Source organism: Alternaria rosae (genome assembly GCF_020736505.1).
Source record: "Alternaria rosae strain MPI-PUGE-AT-0040 chromosome Unknown BKA58scaffold_1, whole genome shotgun sequence".
NCBI lineage: Eukaryota > Fungi > Ascomycota > Dothideomycetes > Pleosporales > Pleosporaceae > Alternaria > Alternaria rosae.
Genome location: NW_025763570.1, coordinates 3861202 through 3884566, shown reverse-complemented (window position 1 = coordinate 3884566; position 23365 = coordinate 3861202). Strand labels below are relative to the sequence as shown.

Here is a 23365-nt window from a genome sequence, read left to right as displayed (position 1 = left end):
TGAAAGAACCAATCTTAGGAGAAACTGGTTTACACGACGTGATCGTGCGGTTGACTGTCTATGGAGCTGGCAGCCGGCGGCAGTGACAAGTGAATCGCGCTATTTCTGGGGATTTCCCAAACGAGCGGCGGCACACATGTCGGGGCTCCACCGAAGGATTTTAGTGCTGGGGCTTAAACGGCTTGTGGTATTCCATGTGGATACATCGGTTAGGGTTTCGTTATGTGAACATGCGGCGCGGTTGTGCTGGCGACTCATGGCCCGCAGCCATGAGCAAGGGATTGCCTACGGCTGTTGACGCATTGGATATATGAGGGGCACATTGCTGTTGACCTCGTGCTACCTGATACCTTTTATATCCTGGTTTATCGTTATGAACGGCACGGCTAAGTCACTCCCATATGCTGTCAATACCCTTCCTTTTTTGGGGAGGGTCATCGCTGTTACTGGAGCCAGCCGTGGACTGGGTCTGGCCGTCAGCAAGTACTTGCTGATACGAGGCGCTACTGTGTCTATGTGTGTAAGTAATGTTTCTGCACTACATACATGCGAGACGTATGCTGACTTCGGACACCAAACCTTAGGCAACGTCGGTTGACAATCTGTCGAAAGCCACCAAAGAAATTGACGCTGAGCTTCCAGACGCCAAGGACCGGTACTGGACGTGCGTCGTAGATATCGCCAACCTAGACAGTGTTCGGTGTTGGATCGAGGAGACTGTGACTAGATTCGGAAAGCTCGATGGTGCCGCAAATGTCGCTGGTGAGCTCATTTAGCTTTCTTGATACTGGATGTGCTTCTGATCGAGTCGTCTAGCGGTGGAGCAACGCGAGATCTTCCCTATAACCGATCTCGACCCAGAATACTTCGCCAGACTGCTCAACGTAAATGTTGTTGGTACTTTCCATTGTTTGAAAGAAGAAATGAAGGCTATCAAGGACGGTGGCTCAATCGTTAATGTTGGAAGTATTGCGAGCCACTACGGAACGCCTGGCACGTCAGGTAAATACCGAGTTTTTCCAAATACACACGAGATATACGCTGACTTCGTATTTCCACCTCTGAAGCATACGTCGCCGCCAAGCACGCGCTCATTGGTCTTACGAAAGTTGCAGCTTTTGAAGGCGCGTCAAGGCGAATCAGGGTCAACGCGCTGTGCCCGTGAGTGACTTGGATGGCTGAAGACGACCTGAGCTAACTGCAGGTAGCGGATGCTTCAACACAGAGATGATGACGAAGTGAGTTTTGTTCGTGTACAAATTGATCGTGAGATATTCACTGACGATACTTAGGCCTTTCAACTCGGCCGCTGGAGAATTCCATCTGGATAAAGACAACATTCCATGTATTTTGAACCGGGAGCTTCCAGAAACATGGGAGATCGCAGGATCGGTCGCTTTCCTGCTCGGTGATGAGGCCGCGCACGTTACGAAAGCGTCGTGGTCCATTGATGGTGGCTGGGTCGAGAGTAACTACAGCTCGGGCTAAGGAGGTGAGTGGTATGAAGATGATAGAGGTTCGGGTTTAGTATGTATCGATGCAGCGTGCGCGGGTGTGGAACTGTAGAAGTGAACATTGGAGTTTCCCCAGAGGTTGCGCGGTCCCGTTCTCGGGTTTGACGTCGTCAGCGTGGCTTAAGCGCCACCCGTAGTTAGCTCAATGCTTATCGCTATCATCCCCTGACACCGCCATTGCTGCACCTTCTTTCCGACGGGATAGGGTCACGTGTACGTGCTCTGGTGCTTCCAGCGTCTCCGTCGGAAAACACAGCAATGCGTCTTCGTGGGTAACGTTCCGTGGGATGACGCCTGGGCATGCATACAAGCTCAAGTATATAATCAGCTCCTAGACGTTCAGCATGATGGGGAGCACAAGCAACGCCGAAGATCGTATCTCCCAACGACCAGTACAGCTGCAGCGAGATAGACACTATCATGCCTCTCCCATACGCAGACGCCGACATCGCGCAGCTCCAGCGCGATGCGGATGACAACCTCCTTACATACGGTACCGCATTCCATCCTGAGATAATCACCTCCACGGATGGCATAAACGTGCAGACAGCATCGGGCCACCGCATGATGGACGTTAGTGGCTTCAAGCTCTGGAAGACACCAAGTATACAACGCTAAGTATGATATCTAGTTCACATCCGGGCAAATGAGCACTCTGATCGGACACGGCCATCCTGAGGTTGTGAAAGTGATTGCGGATCATGCGCAACATCTCGATCATCTTTTCAGTGGGATGATCAGCCCTCCAGTCATCAATCTCGCGAAAAGGCTGACTGGTGTCGCGCCTGCTGGGCTCGATAAAGCGTTCTTTCTGAGCACGGGCGGCGAAGCGAACGAAGCCGCAATTCGGCTGGCCAAATTCTACACCGGTAAATGGGAGATTGTGGGTTTAGCTGCCTCATGGCACGGCATGACAGGCGGATCACTCGGTGCTCAGTATCATGCTGGACGTTCAGGTTACGGTCCCAACATGATTGGGGTAAGTCAGTTTTTATAAACTGCGGATGAGACATTGTACTGACTTCGTACACCTACATTCAGAACCTAGCGCTGCCAACCCCCAACTCCTATCGATCGATCTTCAGACACGCTGATGGTACACATGATTGGAAGACTGAGTTGGACTACGGCTTCGATCTCATAGACAAACAGTCCTGTGGCTCGCTCGCGGCAGCCATTATTGAGCCGATTCTATCAAGTGGTGGTATGCTGGAGCTTCCCCCGGGATACCTGAAGGCCTTGAAGGAACACTGCACTGCCCGAGGAATGCTTCTCATTGTTGATGAAGCGCAGACGGCACTTGGCAGAGCTGGCGATATGTTCGCATTCACACATCATCCCGAGGACGAAGGCACAATACCGGATATCGTGACACTCAGCAAAACGCTTGGAAACGGCATACCACTCAGTGCCGTCTTGACATCGAACCCTATTGCCCAGCATGCCAAAGACAACGGTTTCTTGTTCTATACTACCCATATCAACGATCCCCTCCCAGCCGCAGTGGGCGATAAGGTTCTCGAGATCGTCATGAGAGATGATCTCTGTGCCCGCTCCAAGAGGCTCGGTGTCAAGCTCCAAGCAGGACTCAAGCGATTGCAGTCACGCTACGGTTGCATTGGTGACGTTCGCGGTCGTGGCCTCATGGCTGGAATGGAGATTGTTGGCGACAGAAAGACAAAGGTCGGTGCCCCGGAAGTCGGGGCCGCAGTGTCAACAAAGATTGCAGAGATGGGCTTGTGGGCTCAGCTAGCCACGATGGCATCGTTTGGCGGAGTGTTCAGGATAGCGCCACCGATTACAGTCACGGAGGAGCAAATCGATCGCGCCTTGTCAATCATCGAAGAAGCGCTAAGGTTGACTCCGGGTACGATGCCACTTTACAATGATGTCGCCGCACAATTGTAAGGTAGATTGGCTCATGTGAAAGAAATTTGTTTCAATTGGCTATAATATTCAGACCTCATGTCGTGTGTAAGTATACAGCATCTCGGTTGAGTACACACTCTCTGGGTTGAGTAAGGACTCTTCTTGGTGGACATAGGGTCCCCTGGTGGAATGTACACCTTCTGTTGGCGATCGGTGGTCATCTGCGTAGGTCATACTATTTTGGAATAGAGTATCTCAGGTGTACAAAGAGTCAACACGTTTCTCGAACTTCCTCTTGTCGTTCAACTCAGTCTCCACCTTGTTCAATTCTGTCTCTGTAGCGACTTTTGTTGCCTGCTCGGCCTCTACCCTTGCCTCGGCATCCAGCAAGGCCTTTTTGAGACTAGATTTTGACTTCAGGGCTTTGTTGAGTGACATGGTCTGCGCATTCAATGCGTCTTGGAGCGCTGATTCTGTTTTTTCTAGGCCCTCTATTTCATTTCGTACGATGCGCTTCAAGCGGCCACACTGGAGTGGTGGTCAGTTTCGATGAAACCTGTTATCCTGAACGCGACTTACCAACAGTACCGGATCCTCACTATTTTGCTTTTCGTCTTCTCTTGTGGCGTCATCGCTTGCAGGCCTCTTCCTCTTGGGTTGGCATGCAATCATGGACACCGCCGACACAGGCTTGTATTCCATTTTCAGATTCAGGTGACCAACCATTGTATTCGAGAGTACCCGTGCAGCAATATCGTCGTCTTGTTGCACCATAGTATCGAGTGCTCGCAATGATGGGTTCTCAGGCGCTTTCAATGGCACCGCTGACAAAGTCTTTCGCTCGATGTATGGCTCTTCAAGGCTATTGTCTTCGTCAACGCTAGGTTGAGTCTGAGCGTCTGTGATTTGATTGTTTTTCGGAACAACGAGTCTTGGGCGATTGGTCTTATTCCCCATGCGGAATGACTTATCAGCAATACTTGTGCATGCTTTCTTGAGAGCCTCTAGCCCATCGTTGCTGAAGACAGAACGTTCGATGAGTCCTTGTTCAAGGAAATAGTACAAGACTAAATAGCGTAGTGACTTGCACCAGTTGATGGTACCAATGGCTTTCGGCTGGTCGAAAGGCTCGACGTAATCGATGCTGTGTAACGGCAACATGTCGTCCCCTTTCGGCGCTCGATTCATTCCTATCCTGATGTGGCCGCTGAGATGGACGTCCACTAAACTGAAAAGACCACTCACTGAGACATTCAGTAGGGCGTACACCCGGGCTCTTCCATTGCTCTTATCATAACCAATCAGTAGCTTTTTGCTAGATCCCGTATTTCGATTTTCCAAGTGAAACTTGAGACCTGCCTTTCGGATGTTGGGTAGGTAGCGAAAGTTTGTTCGCCAATTTTCGTCTTTTGCAATTTCTTGGTGAAGCCCTTCCAGAGTGTAGCGATCGGAAGACTTTTGAGGCAATCTCGGGGTACCCGCCATTGCATGAGTCCTTTCAGAGTGTTTCGGAAGTCAGCGAGATAGGGTGATACTAACTCCAAGATGAATCTGAAGCTGAGGGGGTGCAAAGAGCCAGGTTAGGTAATGGTGAGGAGGAAGAGACTTGTAAGATCCCGGTGGAGCTTCTAGCGTGGCTACTAATTGTCGCAGGCTCGAGTGAGTAGGTAAAGGTGAGCTGAGCAAGACACGTTCACAGGTGATTATGACGGGCGCTTCGACGCCTCCAGGGCTATCGAGTGATCACGAGCTTTCATCAACCTCACCTTACCCCGCATTCGGGTCTCTCATATCTGCTATCTACTGTGGCACATCGTCGTGGAAACTATCTCTTCCGCCTACACCGGTATAACCAGACCATTTCGAGCCGCCGGGCCAACGATCGTCCCATGTCTTCTTGCCTTTGTTGTCTCCCTTACATTTATGTTCTTGTTCCTTCTTCAGACAGCCTGGACACAATTTGTTCCTTTCAACATGGGTTTGGTTAACGACCCTATTGCATTGACGCTGTATGGGGGAATGTTGAGCTCGTGAACATAACGTGAAAGTGTGTATTGGGCGAAGCAGTGTGTCCCGGCATGAATACTGTATGTAGTGGCGGACGCACATTGTTAAGTCTGATGTTCAGAAAATGTACATGAGAAAGTATGTTCGGTCTCGCTCGTTGTTTTGATACTCTGTGCGCGTGAAGAGTTGGCACCAGTGAATGACAGCAATGTGACTTTGGTATGGGGAATGGCAAAAGTTTGACATTTTTGTGCTGGCAGGCCAGCGTAAGATAATATTTACAGTAAAGAAGCCGCCAGCGAAGTGAACGATCTTGGACATCATCACACCCTTACACCTTCACACCTTCACAACATCTGCGTCACCGCCTCAGGAAGTCGGGTCTTTCCGCAACGACAAGCTTACGGGCAGTTGACGGTGATGGAAGCGGAGCCAGTGGAGAAGTAACCCTCAGTGGCGACGATCTGGTAGTAGTGGCTACCAAGGGTCATGCCCTTGCTGGCCCAGGCGTCAAAGTGAGTCTTCATGTTGACAGATCCGCTGGAACGCTTGTTCTGGCGAACAGACCAGTACTGCTGAAAGGTCCTAGTTCCATCGATGGATGGCTGGTTGGTACGGGTCGACTGGGCGATCTTGTAGGAAGAGCCATCAGCGGTCAGCGTACCCTTGTTCTGGGCTTGGGAAGATGGGTCGTAAGTTCTTTGTGGTGTCAGTGTATGTTTCTCATATAGTCGGTGCAAGGGCATTGCTTACCCGAAGTTCTCAACGACGTAGTACTCGACGAGCGGGTTACGAGTCCAGCCGTAGATGGCAAGGTAGGAGTTGCCGTTGGGGTTGTAGGAGCCCGAGTAGGTGATGGTGCTGATGCATGGTCAGCAAAGGTGTCACATCAAGCATGTAGGTAGCTGAAATGACATACCGGGCGGATCCAGGGTTCCATCCCTTTCCACCGACGAAGTTGCCACCGCTTCCCCAGTTGACGCTGTAGCTGCCGCCAGCACCGTTGGTGTATGTGACGCGAGATCCACCATCAGTCCACCAAGAGTAGACTAAATATATGATCAGCTAGTGCTCACAAAAAGGCCTCATGGTTCGACTTACAGCAGCCGTTGTGCGTTCCCTCAGCGTTGGGAGTGCTCTGGCGGGCGACGAGATCGCCAGACGAACGAGCAGCTACATCAGTGGCGGGAGCAGCGAAAACGCCAGTGGCCGCAATGGCAGCGGTGACGAGCGAGGTGAAAGAGACCATCTTGAATATGAGTTGCTTGTTGTAGGAAGCGAAGGAGATGTTTGATCGTGGTGGTGATCTACGAGGCGACTCAAGATGGCTTTATATGCCTTTGCTCCACTCCACACCGCGGCTTGGTGGTTCAATGGGGTAGCCCCGGTTCTGCTGGCGGGACCAAGACAAACATTCTCGCCATCACTACGGCCGTCCGTCTCTTAGCAGCTAGGATGTAGATCAAGTGCTGCGATAGGAGAGACACTACTATGCCGGGCTTGGCTTCTGGAAAGAAAGGCATGCGAAATGCCGGCGAAGCATCCGGTGTGATTGGTCTGTGACTTGAAACAAACGGTTACGGGACAAGGCCGGGCGGTCATTAACCTACATGTCAATATCTCCGTGGTGGAGTGGGCTTCGGGTCATGGCGGCGCTACGACTGTCCTGGCAAGCACCCATCCACGTGTGCTTCCAATCTCTATGGCATGCATATGCCAAGCTCTCCGCCTTTACAATCTTCCCGCGGTTAAAGAACGTCTTGGCGTGAACACCGAACAGTGGAGTTGTGAGTTGGTAATCTATGTGAAGCCGCGTGACACGTGTGGCGCTTCCAAGGCTAGAAGTGGCGGCAAAAGGCGCATCTCTTACACATCGTATGGTTATTGCTCGATATCCAAGAAGCTTAGCAGGCTATGCAGTACTTCAGGCATAGTTCATGAGGTGTTGGCGATGTTACAGCAACAAATGAAGGACTGCGATATTTTCGTGGGGCGTCCAAGCGCGCTGCCAAGAGACGTTTGCCTGCATCTTGCTTGAGCCGCATACCGCTTGTCTCCTTCTCACCGTCACTGCGCTCATGTTCTGGACCAGCGTAATCAGCGAACATGTCGGCAGCACGAATCCGCAATCATAGTTACGAGATCGTAATGAGCTCTCCGACCCCTCAGCCCGGCTGCGCAAGATCACTGTCCCTGGTCCTTGAGATCTTGCAAATATGGATCGATCTCCTGACTTCATATATACGGCAGGCTTTCCGAATAACTCCCCCTTGTTACCAAGAACGTCTAAACGAGTTCTTCCATGCCAGCATATGAGGCTGTCATACCCGAAAACGATGCATTACCATATCCGCATCACCGCAGCCGCATTTGCCTCTGCACACATACGCACCGCCCCTTGCGTAATGCGAGGTGATCACAACACGACATTTCCCCGTATCCCGGAGAATAGCAACCAGCCCTGGTGATCCGGGGAACTTAACGCGCCAATCACGTTTTACCCGCCATATTGCTAGCCATGACGAACGGTAAATGTTTACATAGCCGTCTGTACCCCGGATTCTACAGTCTAGACACCGCATAGCGGACTTGCTTGCCCAGACTCTTGGTACTGTATAAGATGTCTTGTCCCGGTGGGTGAAAGGTGAATGCGTGGAAGCTTGGTTGAACCGCCGAATATGAAGGAGCATGCTGTGCATGTTGTACGAGGGAGGTCGAATTGAGTGAAACATCACGTGAGTTAGGCTTTGCAAGGCGTATGATCACTGAGCGCCGTTCCCGGGCTGGCTTGGCAGACAGCAACGAAACGTCCAGCACCCAGTGGTTGGTCTTGTAACCTCCCTCGAAGATTCTATGGCTATTACTCTTCAATTATGCTCCTGCAAGGTTTTGCGATGGTAGAAGTCTCAAGATCTTGCTTCACCATGAGTGCCTTCCGGGCATCCAGAGGCGCTGTGGAGAGATGTTCACTTCACCTCGACAACGACAAGAACGTAACAAAGTCGAATTCACCGTGAATGAATGGCGTGTATTCTTCAACCTGAACTGCTAACCGGTCTTTTGCTATTCGCAAAAACAACAATAAACTCCTCAGTCTCCTTTTTCTCAGTCAAATCTCCAATTCCAAGCCTACATCTTCAACGACATCACAATCTAACAACCATGTGCAGACGCAACTTCCACCATCACACCGCATGTGAGCACAATATACAAGTCTACGAGAACCCGTTCACCATGTGCGGCGAAAATCCCGGAAGCAGGTACAGACTGCCATGCCAAAACCCTGCAAACGTCGTTTCCGTCTCCTCAGGACACTGCACATACTGTACGTCGGCTTTGGAGAAGAAACTCGAAGATCTAAAGATCTGTCAAGAAGCAGGTTGGGTGTGGACCCCGAAGAAAGAGGTCTGAATAAGGGCACAAATGTCGCTTCAGGGACAGAGTGAAGGGGTTTAGGAGATATATGGGGACAGAGGCATCATCTCACAAGATGCGGAGTCACAGTGTCAACGGGGTGATAATATTTCTAATAGTTAGGATATCAGGTAGAGTGATGCAATTGCATGATTATCAAATTTTTCTATAATTACTATGTAATTGCTCTGATCAATTTCACGTCCTTCGTTCTGTTACATGAACTACCGCAAAGTTGTTTGCGTTGAGGCATGTGCAAAGTTGCGCAATCTGGGGTGTTCGTCGTCTTCGGCTCTTCCAGTAGAGCCTGACATCGGTTTCTTCGGCCAGTCTGACAAAGGAAATAAAATAAAACTAGGGGTATTGCGCTCATAACCGGGTATATCTTGAAGCAAAAGGCCTCGCACTTAAATCGTATCCATCGTTCATAACCATATCCATCTCGTTCATTACGTAGTTTGTCATCTCTTTCATCCATTTTCGTGTGTTGTATGTCTTCGTTTCGTGTTTGTCGTTCAAAGATCAGGGTCTTCGCCGGTTGATACTTCCGGCTCTGGAAGCCACTCCTTCAGCTGCATCATTCTGTTCCTCGCGTGGATGATGAAGATGGAGATGGCGAGTGAATTCCAGACATCACAGCCTTCCTGCATGAAGTCGTACATGGCGAGTAAACGCAGTGAAGGTTGCTCGTTCTTCAAGGTCGGCGGGGCATAGCTCACGAACGCCATGACAGTGTGCGTGGCAGTGATACCATAGAGGGTCGGAACTTCGGGTACAACAGCATCTCCACGGGCTACTGCCTCGTCGATCTGCAGAGCGTCGTGCCATAGCTCGTGTAGCCGACCGAGCTTCTCGATCATCTTGCGCTCTCCGACGGCCGGGTGCACATGTCTCGAGAAGGTGACGGTCTGGAATAGGGGGAGCTGGGACCAGAGATGCTCGACTCTACCGTCCTTCATAGCCCATTTTGTGTATGCCTTGACAGCCTTGCCGATCTGGAAATGAGGGGCGCGCTTTGTCCGCGTCTGCCAGGCGTCGCGAGCGACACCGCCCAGATCGAACAGCTTCTCGAGAGCATGTTGCGCTGAACGCTGTTAGTAAGATTCTCCTAACCAATGTGTGATTGTAACATACCACTGTAATCAGTCCCGCAGGCTGGCTTGATGAATGCCTTGTCGATATTCTCGGTGAAGAGGTCTGCCGGGACAGTCTCAAGATCATCGATCCAGCTAATAGGCATCAGTGGCTCAAAGCCGCGCATGCCCAGTTTCTGGAAAAGAAAGACCGCATCTTCAGACCAACCAGCGTCGCGCAGCTCCCGAGCTTGTTGATCTTGTCTGTACCGCTCCTGATCGTGATTGACTTTCTTCTGTACAACCATGTAAGTGCCATCATCAACGACCATGGTCTCTTCGTTCGCATCCCACAGGTCGGCCGAAGAGCCATCGGTGTCGTGATCTCTCGCGAGTGCGGCGGGCGAATGCGCGACCCGGGTATCTCCTTCTAGATCCTTGGAGGACATGGCCGAAGCTGGTGGGGAGGGCGGTAGCAGCGTCGCATCGATATCGTGGTGAGTCCTTGGTGTGCTGAGTCCTCGGGTCTTGACGTGCGCCTCGGGGCTCATGTCTCGTGTAGGCGGCGGCGTGGTGTGTTTTGACAGAGCAGCGGTTCGAGTGGGGAGCGCGGGCAACTTGAAGGCATACGGCTTTTCCCGGCGTTGTTGTGTCTTGCGCGGACTGACATAGTTCCAGAAGCAGTCGGACACTCCGCGAAGAAACGCCATGGTAAGCGGTAGGTGGAAGCGGTTGAGTATAGTCGCGTAAAAGAAGTGTCCCCGTCACGTCGTCGTGAGTGTGACGTATAAGGAGCGTGGTGGGGGGGTTGCAGTCGATATGCGAAGTCGCGGTGAAGTGAAGGTGAGGGTGAGGCTACTCGATTCCCCATGCGGCAGGCCAAGGTATAGTCTTTGTCCCTTTGATGCGCTGTTGACTTGCTGAGTCTTTCACTCACGGGGAGTAAAGACGGGGCAAAAAGGAGTCATAGCTAGTGAAAGTAAGGTGAACGGAGCGGCTTGTTCCTGCATGGCTCATGCAGCCCTGGACTCGGTCAACTGGTCTGCCACGCTGTCACATTATGTCTAACCGGATCCGGCCAGCGTCGACCGAGGTGGATGCTTGGATGCAGGTGCGGTGAAGATCTTATCAGATGGAACTTTGACACCCCACCAGATCTCTGCGTCCCCGCCAAAAAAAGAGTCGAGCCGCTTTCGGAAGACATTTACGTGAGGACTAAGTTCGCGACAACTCTTCTTTTTCACAGCAACAAAATGGCAGTCACAGAGCAGGACACCCAGGTTCCCACGCTTCGCAATATCCTCACCTCGGAGTCGGAGCCCCTCGCCCGCCGCTTTCGCGCTCTTTTCTCCCTCAAGCACCTTGCCGGCCTGCAGCCACCCAATGCGCAGACTGTCCCCGCCATCGAGGCCATCGCAGCCGCTTTCGCTTCGCCATCAGCCTTGTTGAAGCACGAACTCGCCTACTGCCTGGGCCAGTCTGGACACGATGCTGCCATCGCGCCCTTGAAGGGCGTATTGGAGGACAAAGAGGAAGACTCCATGTGCAGGCACGAGGCTGCCGAGGCGCTTGGTGCACTGAGTGACAAGGGCAGTCTTGAGCTGCTAAGGGCATTGAGGGACGACGTCAAAGAGATCGATGTCGTACGAGAGACCTGTGACATTGCTGTGGACCGCATAGAGTGGGACCATGGGCTGCAGAAGGGACAGGAGAAGTTAAAAAAGAGGTATGTTTATTATAATATTCGTGTATATATCTTGCTTGCTGACTACTGAACAGCGACTTCACGTCCATCGACCCTGCGCCACCACTACCACAGAGTACCGAGAAGCCATCGATCCCAGAACTTGAGAAGACACTGCTCGACACCACCCTGCCCTTGTTCCAGCGCTACCGAGCCATGTTCGCCTTGCGCGATCTTTCCTCGCCACCCGACCTCCCAACTGCCGTTCCGGCCGTACAGGCGCTCGCGCGCGGATTCACAGACCCCTCTGCTCTCTTCCGCCACGAAATAGCCTTTGTCTTTGGGCAGCTATCACACCCCGCATCCATCCCTAGTCTTACAGAAGCGCTCAGTAACACAAAGGAGGCAAGTATGGTCCGACATGAAGCAGCCGAGGCACTTGGAAGCTTGGGCGATGAAGAGGGTGTCGAAGATACTCTGCGTAAATTTTTGAACGATCCGGAGCAGGTGGTGCGGGACAGTGTGGTCGTAGCACTTGACATGGCAGAGTTTGAGAAGAACGGAGAGATGGAGTACGCCATTGTGCCGCAAGCTGTTGCAGCTTAGCGCGGCCCAAGCTGTTGCGTGCATACGGCGTTTGGGGTATCTAGAATTCAAAATGGGAACCATAGGTAGAATTTCCGCTTCAGTTGTTGGTATTCCATCTGTAAGATAGCAATTAGCATAAGCTCAGCTCTGAACATGTATGACCGAACGTACTTGTGACCGCAGTCGCACTCGTAGAAGACAGTACTTCCTTCATCTGCGCTTCGCAGTTGTTGTGTGTAGTATCGCACTTCCTCTCTTCCGCATTTCTCGCATGGATGATTGATGACGCTGCTTGTCTGAACGTCCTCTTCGGATATGGTCTGGACCTCGGATCTCTTTGCGCGCAACGATGACGGGAAGGCAGTGGGCTTGGAAACTGTGACGACAGTCTTGGAAGATGTATCTGAGGCAGGTTAGCTCTCCTACTCTTCACCATGCGCAACATAGACGGCGCATACCTTTACATTGCGCTCCGCATGCCGCGCAGGTCAAAATAACATTTTGCTTGCCGGCAGATCCGTCGAGGAGGTTTCCGCAGTCGGTGCAAAACACAAGACTACCAATAGCCGACATTGTGGGTGATTTGTCGATTTATTGTCTTGGGGCGGGTGATTGGTGTCGGAGTTGAGGAAAAAAGTTACAGGGAATCGCGACTTCCGCGGCTGCAGCCAAGCTAGGACGGGAATGGCAGGCGGTGAGAACGCGTCTGAATGTCGTGCACCACCACACATGCATTCGATGCTTCCGGTCGCATCGCATCGCACTTTTACAACAAGTTTGCTACCATCAGTCCCCCAGGCAGCGACTGGCCAGCTGCCGGAACATAGCATGTGCGCACGCACGATGATATAGCCACATGCCCGATCCGTCCAATCCAAGTCCACCACCACACCTCGACTGCGCCTGTCCACAAGTGCTCAACACCACAAGCGGCAATGAATGGCGACTGGCATCATGCCAACGGAGGCGGGCTCCCGTTCAGAAGGCCTCCCCCCACAGTGGATGAGGCCCTTCCGTATTCGCCCTTTACCTCCATCATTCCCTTCTCGCCCGGTGCGTAACTCTACTTCACCTGCGCACTTTGCCCAAGCGCTTTTCTCTCACTTGGCTAACAACCGCCAGAGATTATACCCTTCCCAACCGCCGAGCCTCCTACGCCACCCTCTACCCTAAACCCCGAGCAACAAAAAGCCGCGAAGAAGGCTGTCGGAATCTTGAACGCCGAGATCCAAGGCCAATCCACCGCCCAGCATCTGCATGATACCCTCAATCAGCTTCGCAACCTCTTACTTCGCGATAGATTGCCAGAGTAGTGGGTTTAAGCCCTTGCCGTATCCGGATATCATGTCTAACACCCATAGTCACTTCAAGCCGATGCCGCAACTTCCAACCCCTCCGCCGGACAGTCCCGTCAAGAACACTAACGGAGATGTTTGCAGCACTATCTCTGATCTGAGCCCCTTCGCACGCAGGCTCTACGACCAGACGGATGTGGCATATACGGGTAGGCCTCTTTGTCACATTCTTCATGCAACCACTAACAAGGACAGCACCGAATGTCAAAGCACCCGAACAGCCTCGATCAGAGTCAGCACCTTCCCGAAAAGCTGAACTTCCACAACCGCCTCGCACAGCCCCCACACCACCCCAGGCTACCTCCAACGGCCATGCCTTCACGCAAAACATAGATTTACCGTTCTCGTCAAGCGCTCTTTCATCGGCTCCCAGCAGCACCCCAGTGCGGCCTCCTGGTCCGGCCGTTATGATAAAGCCAAAAGTGGTTCCACGCGCAGACTACAAGTACATCGACAACATCGATATTGGAAGCTTGTCACAAAAGAAGGAAGACAACAGAGCCGAGAACGGCGTTGCAGTCTTGCGACCCCACGAACGAGAGATTGCTGACGGGAAGATTGAGAGTCTCAACTCTCTGGTCGCCAGTCTAAGCGAGGACAAGGATGATCTTGACGGCTCACTGCACTTCACCAGAACCCCAACTCCTGACGGCGAGTTCAACGTTCTCAAACCCCGCTCAATGGATGCCCTTTCCGAGAAGATGTCTGGTGTTGTTAGTCTCGGCCGCTTCAATGCGCTTCCTGTGGACCTGGCCATGGATATACAATCACTACTACACCCCGCCGTCGTGTGTGCAACTAAGAATGGGCTCTTTGCACGGGATGAGGCTACCCCGGAGCTTACCGAGAGCATTACAACAGCCAAGTTCGCGCTCAAGTCATCCAAGCTCCTACTAGAAACCATGATTGAGGGTCGTGACGACTATCGGATGCGAAGAGAGGACATTATCGATTCCATCATTGATCTCACGAAGCTAATCAAGAATGCCTGCATTGTTCCTGTCGTTCAATCTCGGCGGTCTGGCGAGGCTCAAGACCTTTTCACTGCAGCATCAGCTCATAGGCCAGATCTACAAATGGTGCTGCTACTGTGTGGAGCAGTCCTTACCCGCTTTGCCACGTTGATGGGAAAATACAACCTGCCGGACCGGGCACTCAACACTTTGGAGTATCTGACGTTAGAACTGCTCGTTGAGCAGAACAGCGAGAACGAGAAGGACTCGGTGTTTAGTATCAAGAAGTTCGAGCATTTCCGCCAGAAAGTCATGGATGTTCTTGCCCAGATTTTTGCTCGATACCCAAGCCAACGACATTCAATTCTAAACGGTATTCTAGGCAATCTGGAAAAGCTGCCCGACAAAAAAGCGAGCGCGAGGCAATTCTTGTCGGCTCGTGAAGTCCCAATTATGACGATATCTGCACTTTTCATGCGATTTGTCCAAGTAGTCGCAACGAATCCGAGCACTCGTCTTGCGTCGCAAGGCGGAGACGTTGCTGGTGACATGATTGAAGACGATGTCAGCGATTACGAGCCTGGCCAAGCACCTTCGAAAGCCCGAAAGAGAGGCGCCGGCCGGACGCCGGCAGTCATTGCTCAAACTTTGACGGTGGAAGCCACCACCACGGCAATGTATATTGTAACCCAACTGTGCGACAAAGCCTCGAATACTTCCAAATCGGGCGATAAGCCATTCCGCAACCTTCTGGACTTATTCATCGACGATTTCTGTAACGTCCTTGGTTCTCCCCAGTGGCCGGCTGCTGTCATACTTTTGGAGAGGCTCTTGGTACGTATGGTTAACATACTCAAGGACGACTCAGCAAACAAACACTCCGTGGTCGACAAAGACATGGCACTTACAACAATGGCGAGGATTGGTTGTGGCGTGATCGATTTCAGAGACCAACTCAAGAAGATGAAGCAAAGGCTGGACGTTTCGCAGTCGGATCTGTCGTCAAGACTAGATCGTCTTGTGAATGATGCTATGAGCGAAGACGTCAAAGAGAGGGTCAATGATGTGGATCTGCTAGCTTTCGATGGCCCATACCGCATGGTTCTCGAATCATTGGTCGATTATCTCGATTTACGCCCCTCCCAGGATGACCCGCATCTGCAGGCAACGACTGGCTGTCATGTCAGCTCGTGGCTGACAGCTGTCGTCAAGACATTTTCAACAGTTCCAGAAGGAAATACAGATCACAGGCCGCAAGCAATACAAACTGTTCAGCAATGTCTGGAAAGCATGATTGCAGACCCCAAGTGGCTCGGTCAGAAGTAGTAAGTTTTCCATCTTCTTCGGGCTCGTTCCCCAGCTGACGGTGCTTGATAGCAAATTCCAATCTGTATCAGATGATCAGAGCAAACTCGCCGCGGGTGTCATCACTTTACAAAGTCAGGTGTGCAGGTACCTTTCGCAGATCGTCAACTATATGCAGGTGTACGCCCGGGACAAGAGCTCTTCGAAGCTTCGGACGAGAGGAACAGCAGGATTGCAACAACTGCTGGACAAAGACCCTCGGGTCATCTCCGAAGAACATGTCATCAACATGATCCCATCACTTAGAGACAGTTCACCGATGGTCCGAGAGGCGACGCTTTCGCTCCTGTCGAACTGCTTGGCCAAAGAGCCATCTCTGGAGCGACATGTGCTGCCACAAATTCTGGAAATGACCACAGATCCCTCAAACGGCCCCAAGAAGAAGGCCATCAAGCTACTCAAAGAGATTTATCTCCGCTCCACTTCAAATCAGATTAGGCTCAGAATTGCCGCTCCTCTACTCCTCCCTTCGCAGGATAACGAGAGTGCAATCTCCGAGCTGGGTCGCAACGTTCTCGAGGAGATATGGTTGACGGCAGCTAATAACAATGTCAAGACCGACGACAGCATGAACAGGCTCAATCGTGCTCAGCGAGCAGCCTTCATGGTAGATCTCTTGGACTCTATCGAGCAAAGCGCTGTACATTTGGAAGCTTTCGAGAAGTTCTTCACCCATTGTCTGTCGCCTGAAGCCAAAGGTCCGGCTGCTAATCGAAAGATATGCGGACAGCTAGTCGTAGACTTGGTAGACGAAGCCATTGCTCCCGGGACCGGTACGGATACCAAGTCTCAAGCTCGTGTTATGAACACCCTCAGTGTTTTTGCGAAGATCGAACCGACCCTGTTTACGCTCGATCATCTGCGCCATCTAAAGCTGTACATCAAGACCATCGCCACCACGGATGACGTGGCCCTCGTGCGGCCGACGGTCATCATCTTCCGGCATGTGTTGCCGACACTTCCCCCACTTCAACATGCTTTCGCAGAAGACATTCGAGCAAGTCTGATGCGCAACGTGCCTAAGCTGGCTAGATGCGCATCCATGGCTTGGGCTACAAGCAGAGAAACTCTCCTTGACGTCATTCACTGCTTATGGGCTATTAGCGAAATGCCAGGCATGGATGCTGACAAGATTTTTGCCACAGTCTGCTCTGTCATATGCAATCTTAGGCCACTCTTGGACTTGACTAAGGAGCAAGCCACCACTAAGGTTGACACTATCCTGTCCTATCTGATTTTGCTTGGTGCTTTTGGTCAAGTTTGCAGTCTGGACCAACAGATCGAGTCATTTACTATCAAGCTTCGTGCATCCATCAACAAGCACGACAAAAAGGAATATCTGAAGAAGCACCTGGAGCCGATGTTGAACCAGAAGAATCCACCTCCTCCCTCTCTATTCCTATTAGACACGGTCCGACCTTTCACCATGCAGATTTGGGAGCCCAAGATTCGCGAGCAAGCCCTGCAGAGTATGGGTGGCATATGCCAGCAGTCGCCAGAGCACTTCATGCGTGGTGAAGTGGAGAAGGTGGTTAAGCTTGTCTTTGTTAATGAAGGAAACGACACCCTGAAGCATATCGCACTGTCTTTCTTCAGGCAATTCTTCACTGTCGCTGAGCGGCGCTCGGAAACTGGCGCGCAAATTGCAACCGGTAAAGGAGCTGCCAATGGCTCCGCGCGCTTGGAAACGTCTTTCACGGCTACCGGAAACGACCACGCTACGCTGCATCTGGCACAGAAATTCTTGGAGTATTTCGTGAAAGCCGCGTTGGAGAACAAAAACGAGTCTGCCGTCGTTGCCACGGACATAATCGCTAGCATCAGTCGCCAAGGCCTTGTCCATCCAAAGGAGTGTGGTGCTGCACTTGTCGCTCTTGCGACCTCGCCTAACCCAGGCCTGGCTCGAGTTGCGGCCGACGAACATAAGCGCATTCACGAGAAGCAAGAGTCGTATCTGGAAAAGGAGTACATGCAGGCCATACATATGGCTTTCAAGTATCAACTGAACATGTTCGCTGATCCTCACGGCATGGTCGAAGCTACACACACTCCGAAACTCGTGAAGTTGTTTGAGGCATTGAAGACGGGCAAGAAAGCCAGTCTCAAAAAGTTTATCAACAACTTTTGCAAACAAGTCGACTTCGACCTTTCAAAGCTAGACATGAGTGGTACCATACCGGAGGCTGTCTTGTATGCCCGCTTTTGCTTGGAGAACCTGGCCTTGCTTGACTTCCCTCATCTAGAAGAGCTTGCTGTATTTCTTCATGCAATTGAAGCAATGGTTCTGAACACTACAGGGCCCGCTATTGGAGTCATCATCGCGGACGAACTTCCAAAGCAAGACGCGAATGCAGTGCAAGCTCAGCCTCAAGACATGTTTCAACAACAAATGTTGGAAGCTAGTGGAGCAAATGGATTTCCATCGATGCTACCAGCGACAATTCAGACAGCACCTCAAACTGCTCCTCCGACAATCAACAACGACAGACTTCGTCAGATCACCACAGCTTGTATGATACTGCAGATGGTGTGGGAAACTCGCACCTTTGTTCGAAAATGCTACTCCATGAAGAGTAACGCGCCCATTCCGCAAAAAGATTACATCAAGCCTGCGCATCGTAACAATCTCGTCACTGGCAAGGAAATTTGGGAACGCTTCGAAACGATCATGCGCGCTCTCGATAGCCGCGAGAGCATGGTGAAACAATGTTATGACTTTGCAGATTTACTGGATGTTGATCGCGAGACCTTCATTGACGTCGAAGGAGACGATGCACTTGCTGCAGGGTATGAGACACCAAACGAGACTGGCGACGATGGTACGCCATTCCCTACTAGTGGTCGTGGCAGGAAGAGGAAGAGCAATGTCAGCTTAGGCAACACACCGAAGAAGGCAAGGGGCAGGTCTGCTGGATCCAAGAAGAAAAGGAATTCTCGCACACCGGATGGCGATGGCGACTCAGACTAGCAGCCCTGATCAGTCAATCACCGGGTGCGACAGCAAGGGTACGCTTGCCACGGCGGTATTAAAACTACTACATCATCTCAACAAGCACATCAGCATCGTCGGCTATGCCACGCGGATCGGACGTTGCTTTTTTAAAACGTTTCAGCATACTTTAGGCGTTCAACGGAAAAGGCATATCATCGATACCCACCAGCATATGGTACATGGACAGGGTGTATTTGGCGTTTCTCACATCGTGACATCACAAGCTTAATGGCTTGGACGGCGATCTTCAGCATTTCATCATCGAGGCTATCCGAATCTAGAACAAGATATTATCAAAAGCTTCCATCGAGCTCTCGTGAAACAACTTGCATGCGATGAAGAAAACTTCAGGACGATAAAATGACTTTTGTTCTATATGCGATTTTGACATGTTGCCTCTCCCATTACTTGTTGACTCATCCCGTGGAGGTCTCCTGTTCTTTTGTTGTCATGTTCCTACGCATGCAATCCGCGCGTTGACATCTTATGGAGTCTTTATTGCGTCTCCTCCATGTTTCTAGCATCCAACAAGCACTTTTTTCTCCCCGGTTGTGAAGCTGTTGCCCACAATATGATTGTCATAGATATGCTCCACTTCCACGTCCTTTGCACCTCGCACAGTGGCAGACAAATCTTCGTCCGCGTCCCTCTCTTCCTTCTTCAGCTTTTCAAGTTCCGTGCTATCCTGAACCTCGGAGCCCTAATTCAAAGTCATCGCATGCGGTGGTTCAACACGATTCTTTTCATCTTTTGGGTCCATCTTGTGAGAAGGCAGAGGAGAATGCGAGATAGGCTCTACGCCACTGGAGTCGCTGCTATATCGCCGTTCATTATTCTCCACGTCTTTCATGCGCACTACGTCTGGACTGTGGTCATCTTCTGGTTTTGTAGAAGCACTGCTGGGCACCACTCCCGGCCCCGCATCAAGAGGCGCCACGTGTGCTATCACAGAGTCGGCCTCCGGAAACACGTCGGAAGATGGATAATGCAAGGAGACGGCATCAGCCTAGGTGGAAGCAGATTGAACAAGATCAGTCGCAATAGACTGCAAGTGCAAATTCGAGCCGTTGAGGGACGGTATCGATATGGGTGGGTGCGACTGAAGGCTTTGAAGGCGAAGCGCGCCGCTAGACGCTTCTTCTTGGATTTGTTTGCGCTGGCGGTAGGTAAGACCCGGTAAGAAGTCTGAGAGGTCGATTACGCGGACATCTGTCAGTCCTCCCTTTATTGTTTGTTAGCGGCGCATGTAGGAGAGAAAAGCTGACTATGATGCATACGATATCCATGTTGTCTAGATTGGGGTTTGGTTCGCGCTTATCGCAAAGTAGGGTTCGTTCTATTCTTATGATGATGCGGTTAAATGTCATTGTGTGGGTTTGAGGTCGCGAGATTTGGTAGGATTGGGGACGCGTGACTTTGATGTGCGGGATCTCGTTCGATCTAAAACGCGGTATAGAATATGCTGCGCTCTTACAAAAATGGCTGCGTCTGGAACAATTGAGCAAGGGGGGAAATGTTCTATGGTGACGCGACGAAGGCCTGGAGATGGGCCAAAAGCGGAAGGATCGCGATACTTGGTTCGCGTAGGAAGATGCTCGATAGATGCTTCTAAGTAAACACTAGATAAGCGCGAGCGAAGGTCTGAGAGTGTTGGCACCAAGTCTGCCTTAGGCGTTGTCGTGGCGCTGGGCCATCCCTTACGATTTCGCCCTCATTGTTCCGATGCTGACATTCTTTTGCTTTCGTTGGGGATGTAAGTGCGGGAGTGGTCGCTGCGGAATGTGAGGAGCTGGGCGAGCTTGATGGCTCGTGGATCTCAAACACGTGAACAAAGAACGAATCTGGGAATTGTGAGCAATAAGCCTTACCATGAGAAGTGCCGGATTTGGATCTGTATGCCACATGAGACTGCGATCATCAAGCTGATTGTTCGTATTTGGAGTGCGAGTGCTGGACGTATGTACGAGTTTTACACCACCATATGCTGGAGGTGGACATCGTCTTTAAGGCCAACAGCTTTCACTTGCTGGTGAAGATGTTTATTTCTACACGACGTTTCAGAGTACTAGACGGGCGCTATTGGGTACCCAAGAATCTGTGGCATTACGACACAAACCCGAGAGTCGTTTCCACGCGGTCGTGCGCGATGCATACTAGCAGCGATCCAGCAACATCAAGGAGTACTTTCGTAACCGTCGTGTCATTGAACCTGGGTTCGACGATTTTACCCATGTTTAAGGATCGCCGATGGCGTGTGAGCTGAAGTCGAGCAGTCTTCATTGTGTAGGATCTTTGTTGTCTGAACTAGAATACCATTGATCATCGCTCGCAAGGAGATCAAGTCCTCCACATACCAGTAATGCTTGTCTTCCCCATGTCGTGTTATCTATTTTGGGTAATCCTTGACGTGGTAGCTCTTGAGCTTGACGAACTGATCGAAGCCGAATTTGCTCAACGTCTGACCTCGTCCAGAATCCTTCCATCCGACCCACGCCAGATCCTGAGTTCGTTAGTGAGGTGTTTTATATAGTCCTAGAATAACTTACCGGTGCGGGGTAGTCGCATCGGTTTACGAAGACTGTGCCGGCCTCGACGTCATCGGCAAGCTCGTGACCCTTGTTCACATCTTTGGTCCATATGCTAGCCGTCAGTCCGAATTGGCTGTCGTTCATTAATTTGATTGCTTCTGCGTCATTCTTGACCTTCATGACCGGGATGACAGGACCGAAGGTTTCCTCTGTCATTACGGTCATGTCATGCGTGACATTTGTCAAGAGTGTCGGAGCCACATAGTTGCCATCTGCAGGTGGGTTCTTGAAACTGGCGTTGTCTGGGGTAGCGTCCTTGGCACCCTTCTCCAGAGCATCCTTGACGTGTGCCTGAATAGTCTCTGCTGATCGCTTGGAGACTACTGGGCCAACATGTGTGTTCTTATCGAACGGATCGCCAAGCTTGTATCCGCTGAGTACGTCTTGAAGCGCCGATACGAATTCATCATGTATCTTCTCGTCGACATACACCCTCTCAACACTGCAGCAACTCTGACCGGAGTTGAAAACAGCGCCGTCTACAAGTTCTTCCGCGGCCCATTTGACGTCAACATCGGAGCGTACATATGCAGGATCTTTGCCTCCAAGTTCAAGGCCCACTCGTAGCGGTACGCGGTCATTTGCAGCCTGCTGAACCGCAAGGCCATTGGCCACCGATCCAGTGAAGCAAACCAGCTGAATCTTGGGCGAGCGCGCGATTGACTCAATCTGGACGATGGATCCGCTGTGGAAGATTTGAAGCACACCATCAGGTAATCCGGCTTCCTTGAAAATCTCCTGGATCTGCTCGGCACTGGTCGGCGTTTGTGGGGACGGCTTCAGGATGACCGAGTTGCCGGCGAGGAGAGCAGGTACTAGCGAGTTGATGAGGGTCAGATACGGGTACTGCAGGTAAGTCAGCATGTGCCGACCAAAAATAGCTTATGGCTGCACGCACATTCCATGGAAACAAGATCAATACGGGCCCGAGCGGGACTTTCTTGATGTAGCGCTTGAAACCTTTCTCCGCCTCGCCTGGAGTATCTTGAAGTGTCTCTTCACTAATCTTGAGTAGATATTCGCCGCGCATCACCGCTGTAGTAACTTCTTTGGCAGTGTACGCGATAGGACGGCCCATCTGCTCAGTGATCTCCTTACCCAGCACGTCCTGGCGGTCATTGAGCAGTCTTAGCGCTTTCTTGACAATCTCTTTCCTTTCAGCAAGCGATGTGCGTCGATAGGACTCGAACGCAGTGGCGGCTGTTTCAGGCAAAGATTGGAGATCTGCATCTGAAAGGCCATTGCGTGTGACAACTGGCTTGTTCGTAATGGGAGAGATGGTCGTGATCTTCTCCAGCGACATGATGATGGTGTGTGTCTGGTACGTGGTTTATTTGGATAAATGAAGATGAAGATGCACGGCGTGACGATTCAGTGGCGTCTTGGGAGCAGTTAATTTTGAGTTGAGGCTTTGCCCGCAGTTGCATCGGAGATGACGTATGACGTATGACAGCGCTAACGCTAGCTCGTGCACGTCCCATTATAATGAAGGACTCTCATGGCTTCACGCCGAAAAACGGACTTCATTGTCCGCTATCGACAAACATAACGGCGCGCTCTCCGAAAACTCAATATGAGCATAAAAAATTGTTATGAGACATGCTCATTGCGTGAGATGCTCAGAAGACGCGTCGAATAACATCAGTCCGCTGCGTTGGTTGCCAGCATCGACGCGCCGACGCTATCCACGCAAACCTGGTAATATTCAAGCACACGTGGACCTCCTATCTTGTGCAACCGGGTATGCTCATAGCTGAAGTCGAAATACTGGAGTGCAGATAGTGCGAATTCGGGCCTTTTCTGATCACCTCACCATTATGTAGCCGATGTGTGCGCAAGCGATCAGGCAACGCCGTGTGCCGTACAATACAGTGCAATGATATTCGATGGCTGCCGCGCCCTCAACATTTGAAGAGAACAGCATGCTGGTGCGGCGTCGCCGATTCGTTGACATAGCCAAATT

At 51.4% G+C, this 23365-nt stretch overlaps 9 protein-coding genes across 9 annotated transcripts; 4 read left to right on the top strand and 5 right to left on the bottom strand.

Annotated features, from left to right (window-relative positions):
• Positions 1-373: 373 nt before the first annotated feature.
• Positions 374-1488, top strand: BKA58DRAFT_303527 (2,5-dichloro-2,5-cyclohexadiene-1,4-diol dehydrogenase; the record flags this gene model as incomplete). The annotated part of the gene is made up of 6 exons (XM_046166978.1): positions 374-520; positions 585-762; positions 817-1002; positions 1068-1161; positions 1209-1238; positions 1293-1488. 6 exons carry the CDS (start codon positions 374-376, stop codon positions 1486-1488), a joined length of 831 nt encoding a protein of 276 aa, XP_046031657.1.
• A 446-nt stretch (positions 1489-1934) lies between these two features.
• BKA58DRAFT_434532 (pyridoxal phosphate-dependent transferase) lies at positions 1935-3422 on the top strand (the record flags this gene model as incomplete). Its single annotated transcript, XM_046173270.1, has 3 exons — positions 1935-2087; positions 2146-2493; positions 2556-3422. 3 exons carry the CDS (start codon positions 1935-1937, stop codon positions 3420-3422), a joined length of 1368 nt encoding a protein of 455 aa, XP_046031656.1.
• A 2190-nt stretch (positions 3423-5612) lies between these two features.
• Positions 5613-6890, bottom strand: BKA58DRAFT_373893 (endo-1,4-beta-xylanase I precursor). The gene is made up of 4 exons (XM_046169266.1): positions 6492-6890; positions 6310-6439; positions 6144-6251; positions 5613-6089 (listed from the first exon to the last, which is right to left on the bottom strand). Exons 1-4 carry the CDS (start codon positions 6637-6639, stop codon positions 5792-5794), a joined length of 684 nt encoding a protein of 227 aa, XP_046031655.1. The 5' UTR covers positions 6640-6890; the 3' UTR covers positions 5613-5791.
• A 2359-nt stretch (positions 6891-9249) lies between these two features.
• BKA58DRAFT_24685 (uncharacterized protein) lies at positions 9250-10937 on the bottom strand. Its single transcript, XM_046166732.1, has 2 exons — positions 9939-10937; positions 9250-9888 (listed from the first exon to the last, which is right to left on the bottom strand). Exons 1-2 carry the CDS (start codon positions 10585-10587, stop codon positions 9320-9322), a joined length of 1218 nt encoding a protein of 405 aa, XP_046031654.1. The 5' UTR covers positions 10588-10937; the 3' UTR covers positions 9250-9319.
• Positions 10938-11026: 89 nt separating this feature from the next.
• BKA58DRAFT_373890 (deoxyhypusine hydroxylase) lies at positions 11027-12343 on the top strand. The gene is made up of 2 exons (XM_046169265.1): positions 11027-11603; positions 11657-12343. The coding sequence occupies exons 1-2, from the start codon at positions 11131-11133 to the stop codon at positions 12165-12167; spliced, it is 984 nt and encodes a 327-aa protein (XP_046031653.1). The 5' UTR covers positions 11027-11130; the 3' UTR covers positions 12168-12343.
• Positions 12215-12722, bottom strand: BKA58DRAFT_303508 (uncharacterized protein; the record flags this gene model as incomplete). The annotated part of the gene is made up of 2 exons (XM_046166975.1): positions 12215-12552; positions 12608-12722. The coding sequence occupies 2 exons, from the start codon at positions 12720-12722 to the stop codon at positions 12215-12217; spliced, it is 453 nt and encodes a 150-aa protein (XP_046031652.1).
• A 180-nt stretch (positions 12723-12902) lies between these two features.
• On the top strand, positions 12903-19058 carry BKA58DRAFT_24640 (sister chromatid cohesion C-terminus-domain-containing protein). The gene is made up of 5 exons (XM_046166731.1): positions 12903-13202; positions 13272-13461; positions 13511-13653; positions 13700-15782; positions 15835-19058. Exons 1-5 carry the CDS (start codon positions 13085-13087, stop codon positions 18788-18790), a joined length of 5490 nt encoding a protein of 1829 aa, XP_046031651.1. The 5' UTR covers positions 12903-13084; the 3' UTR covers positions 18791-19058.
• Positions 19059-19820: 762 nt separating this feature from the next.
• On the bottom strand, positions 19821-20181 carry BKA58DRAFT_434525 (uncharacterized protein; the record flags this gene model as incomplete). Its single annotated transcript, XM_046173269.1, has 2 exons — positions 19821-20036; positions 20092-20181. 2 exons carry the CDS (start codon positions 20179-20181, stop codon positions 19821-19823), a joined length of 306 nt encoding a protein of 101 aa, XP_046031650.1.
• Positions 20182-21200: 1019 nt separating this feature from the next.
• BKA58DRAFT_302765 (Aldehyde/histidinol dehydrogenase) lies at positions 21201-22705 on the bottom strand (the record flags this gene model as incomplete). The annotated part of the gene is made up of 3 exons (XM_046166947.1): positions 21201-21314; positions 21361-22248; positions 22301-22705. 3 exons carry the CDS (start codon positions 22703-22705, stop codon positions 21201-21203), a joined length of 1407 nt encoding a protein of 468 aa, XP_046031649.1.
• Between the last annotated feature and the right edge of the window lie 660 nt (positions 22706-23365).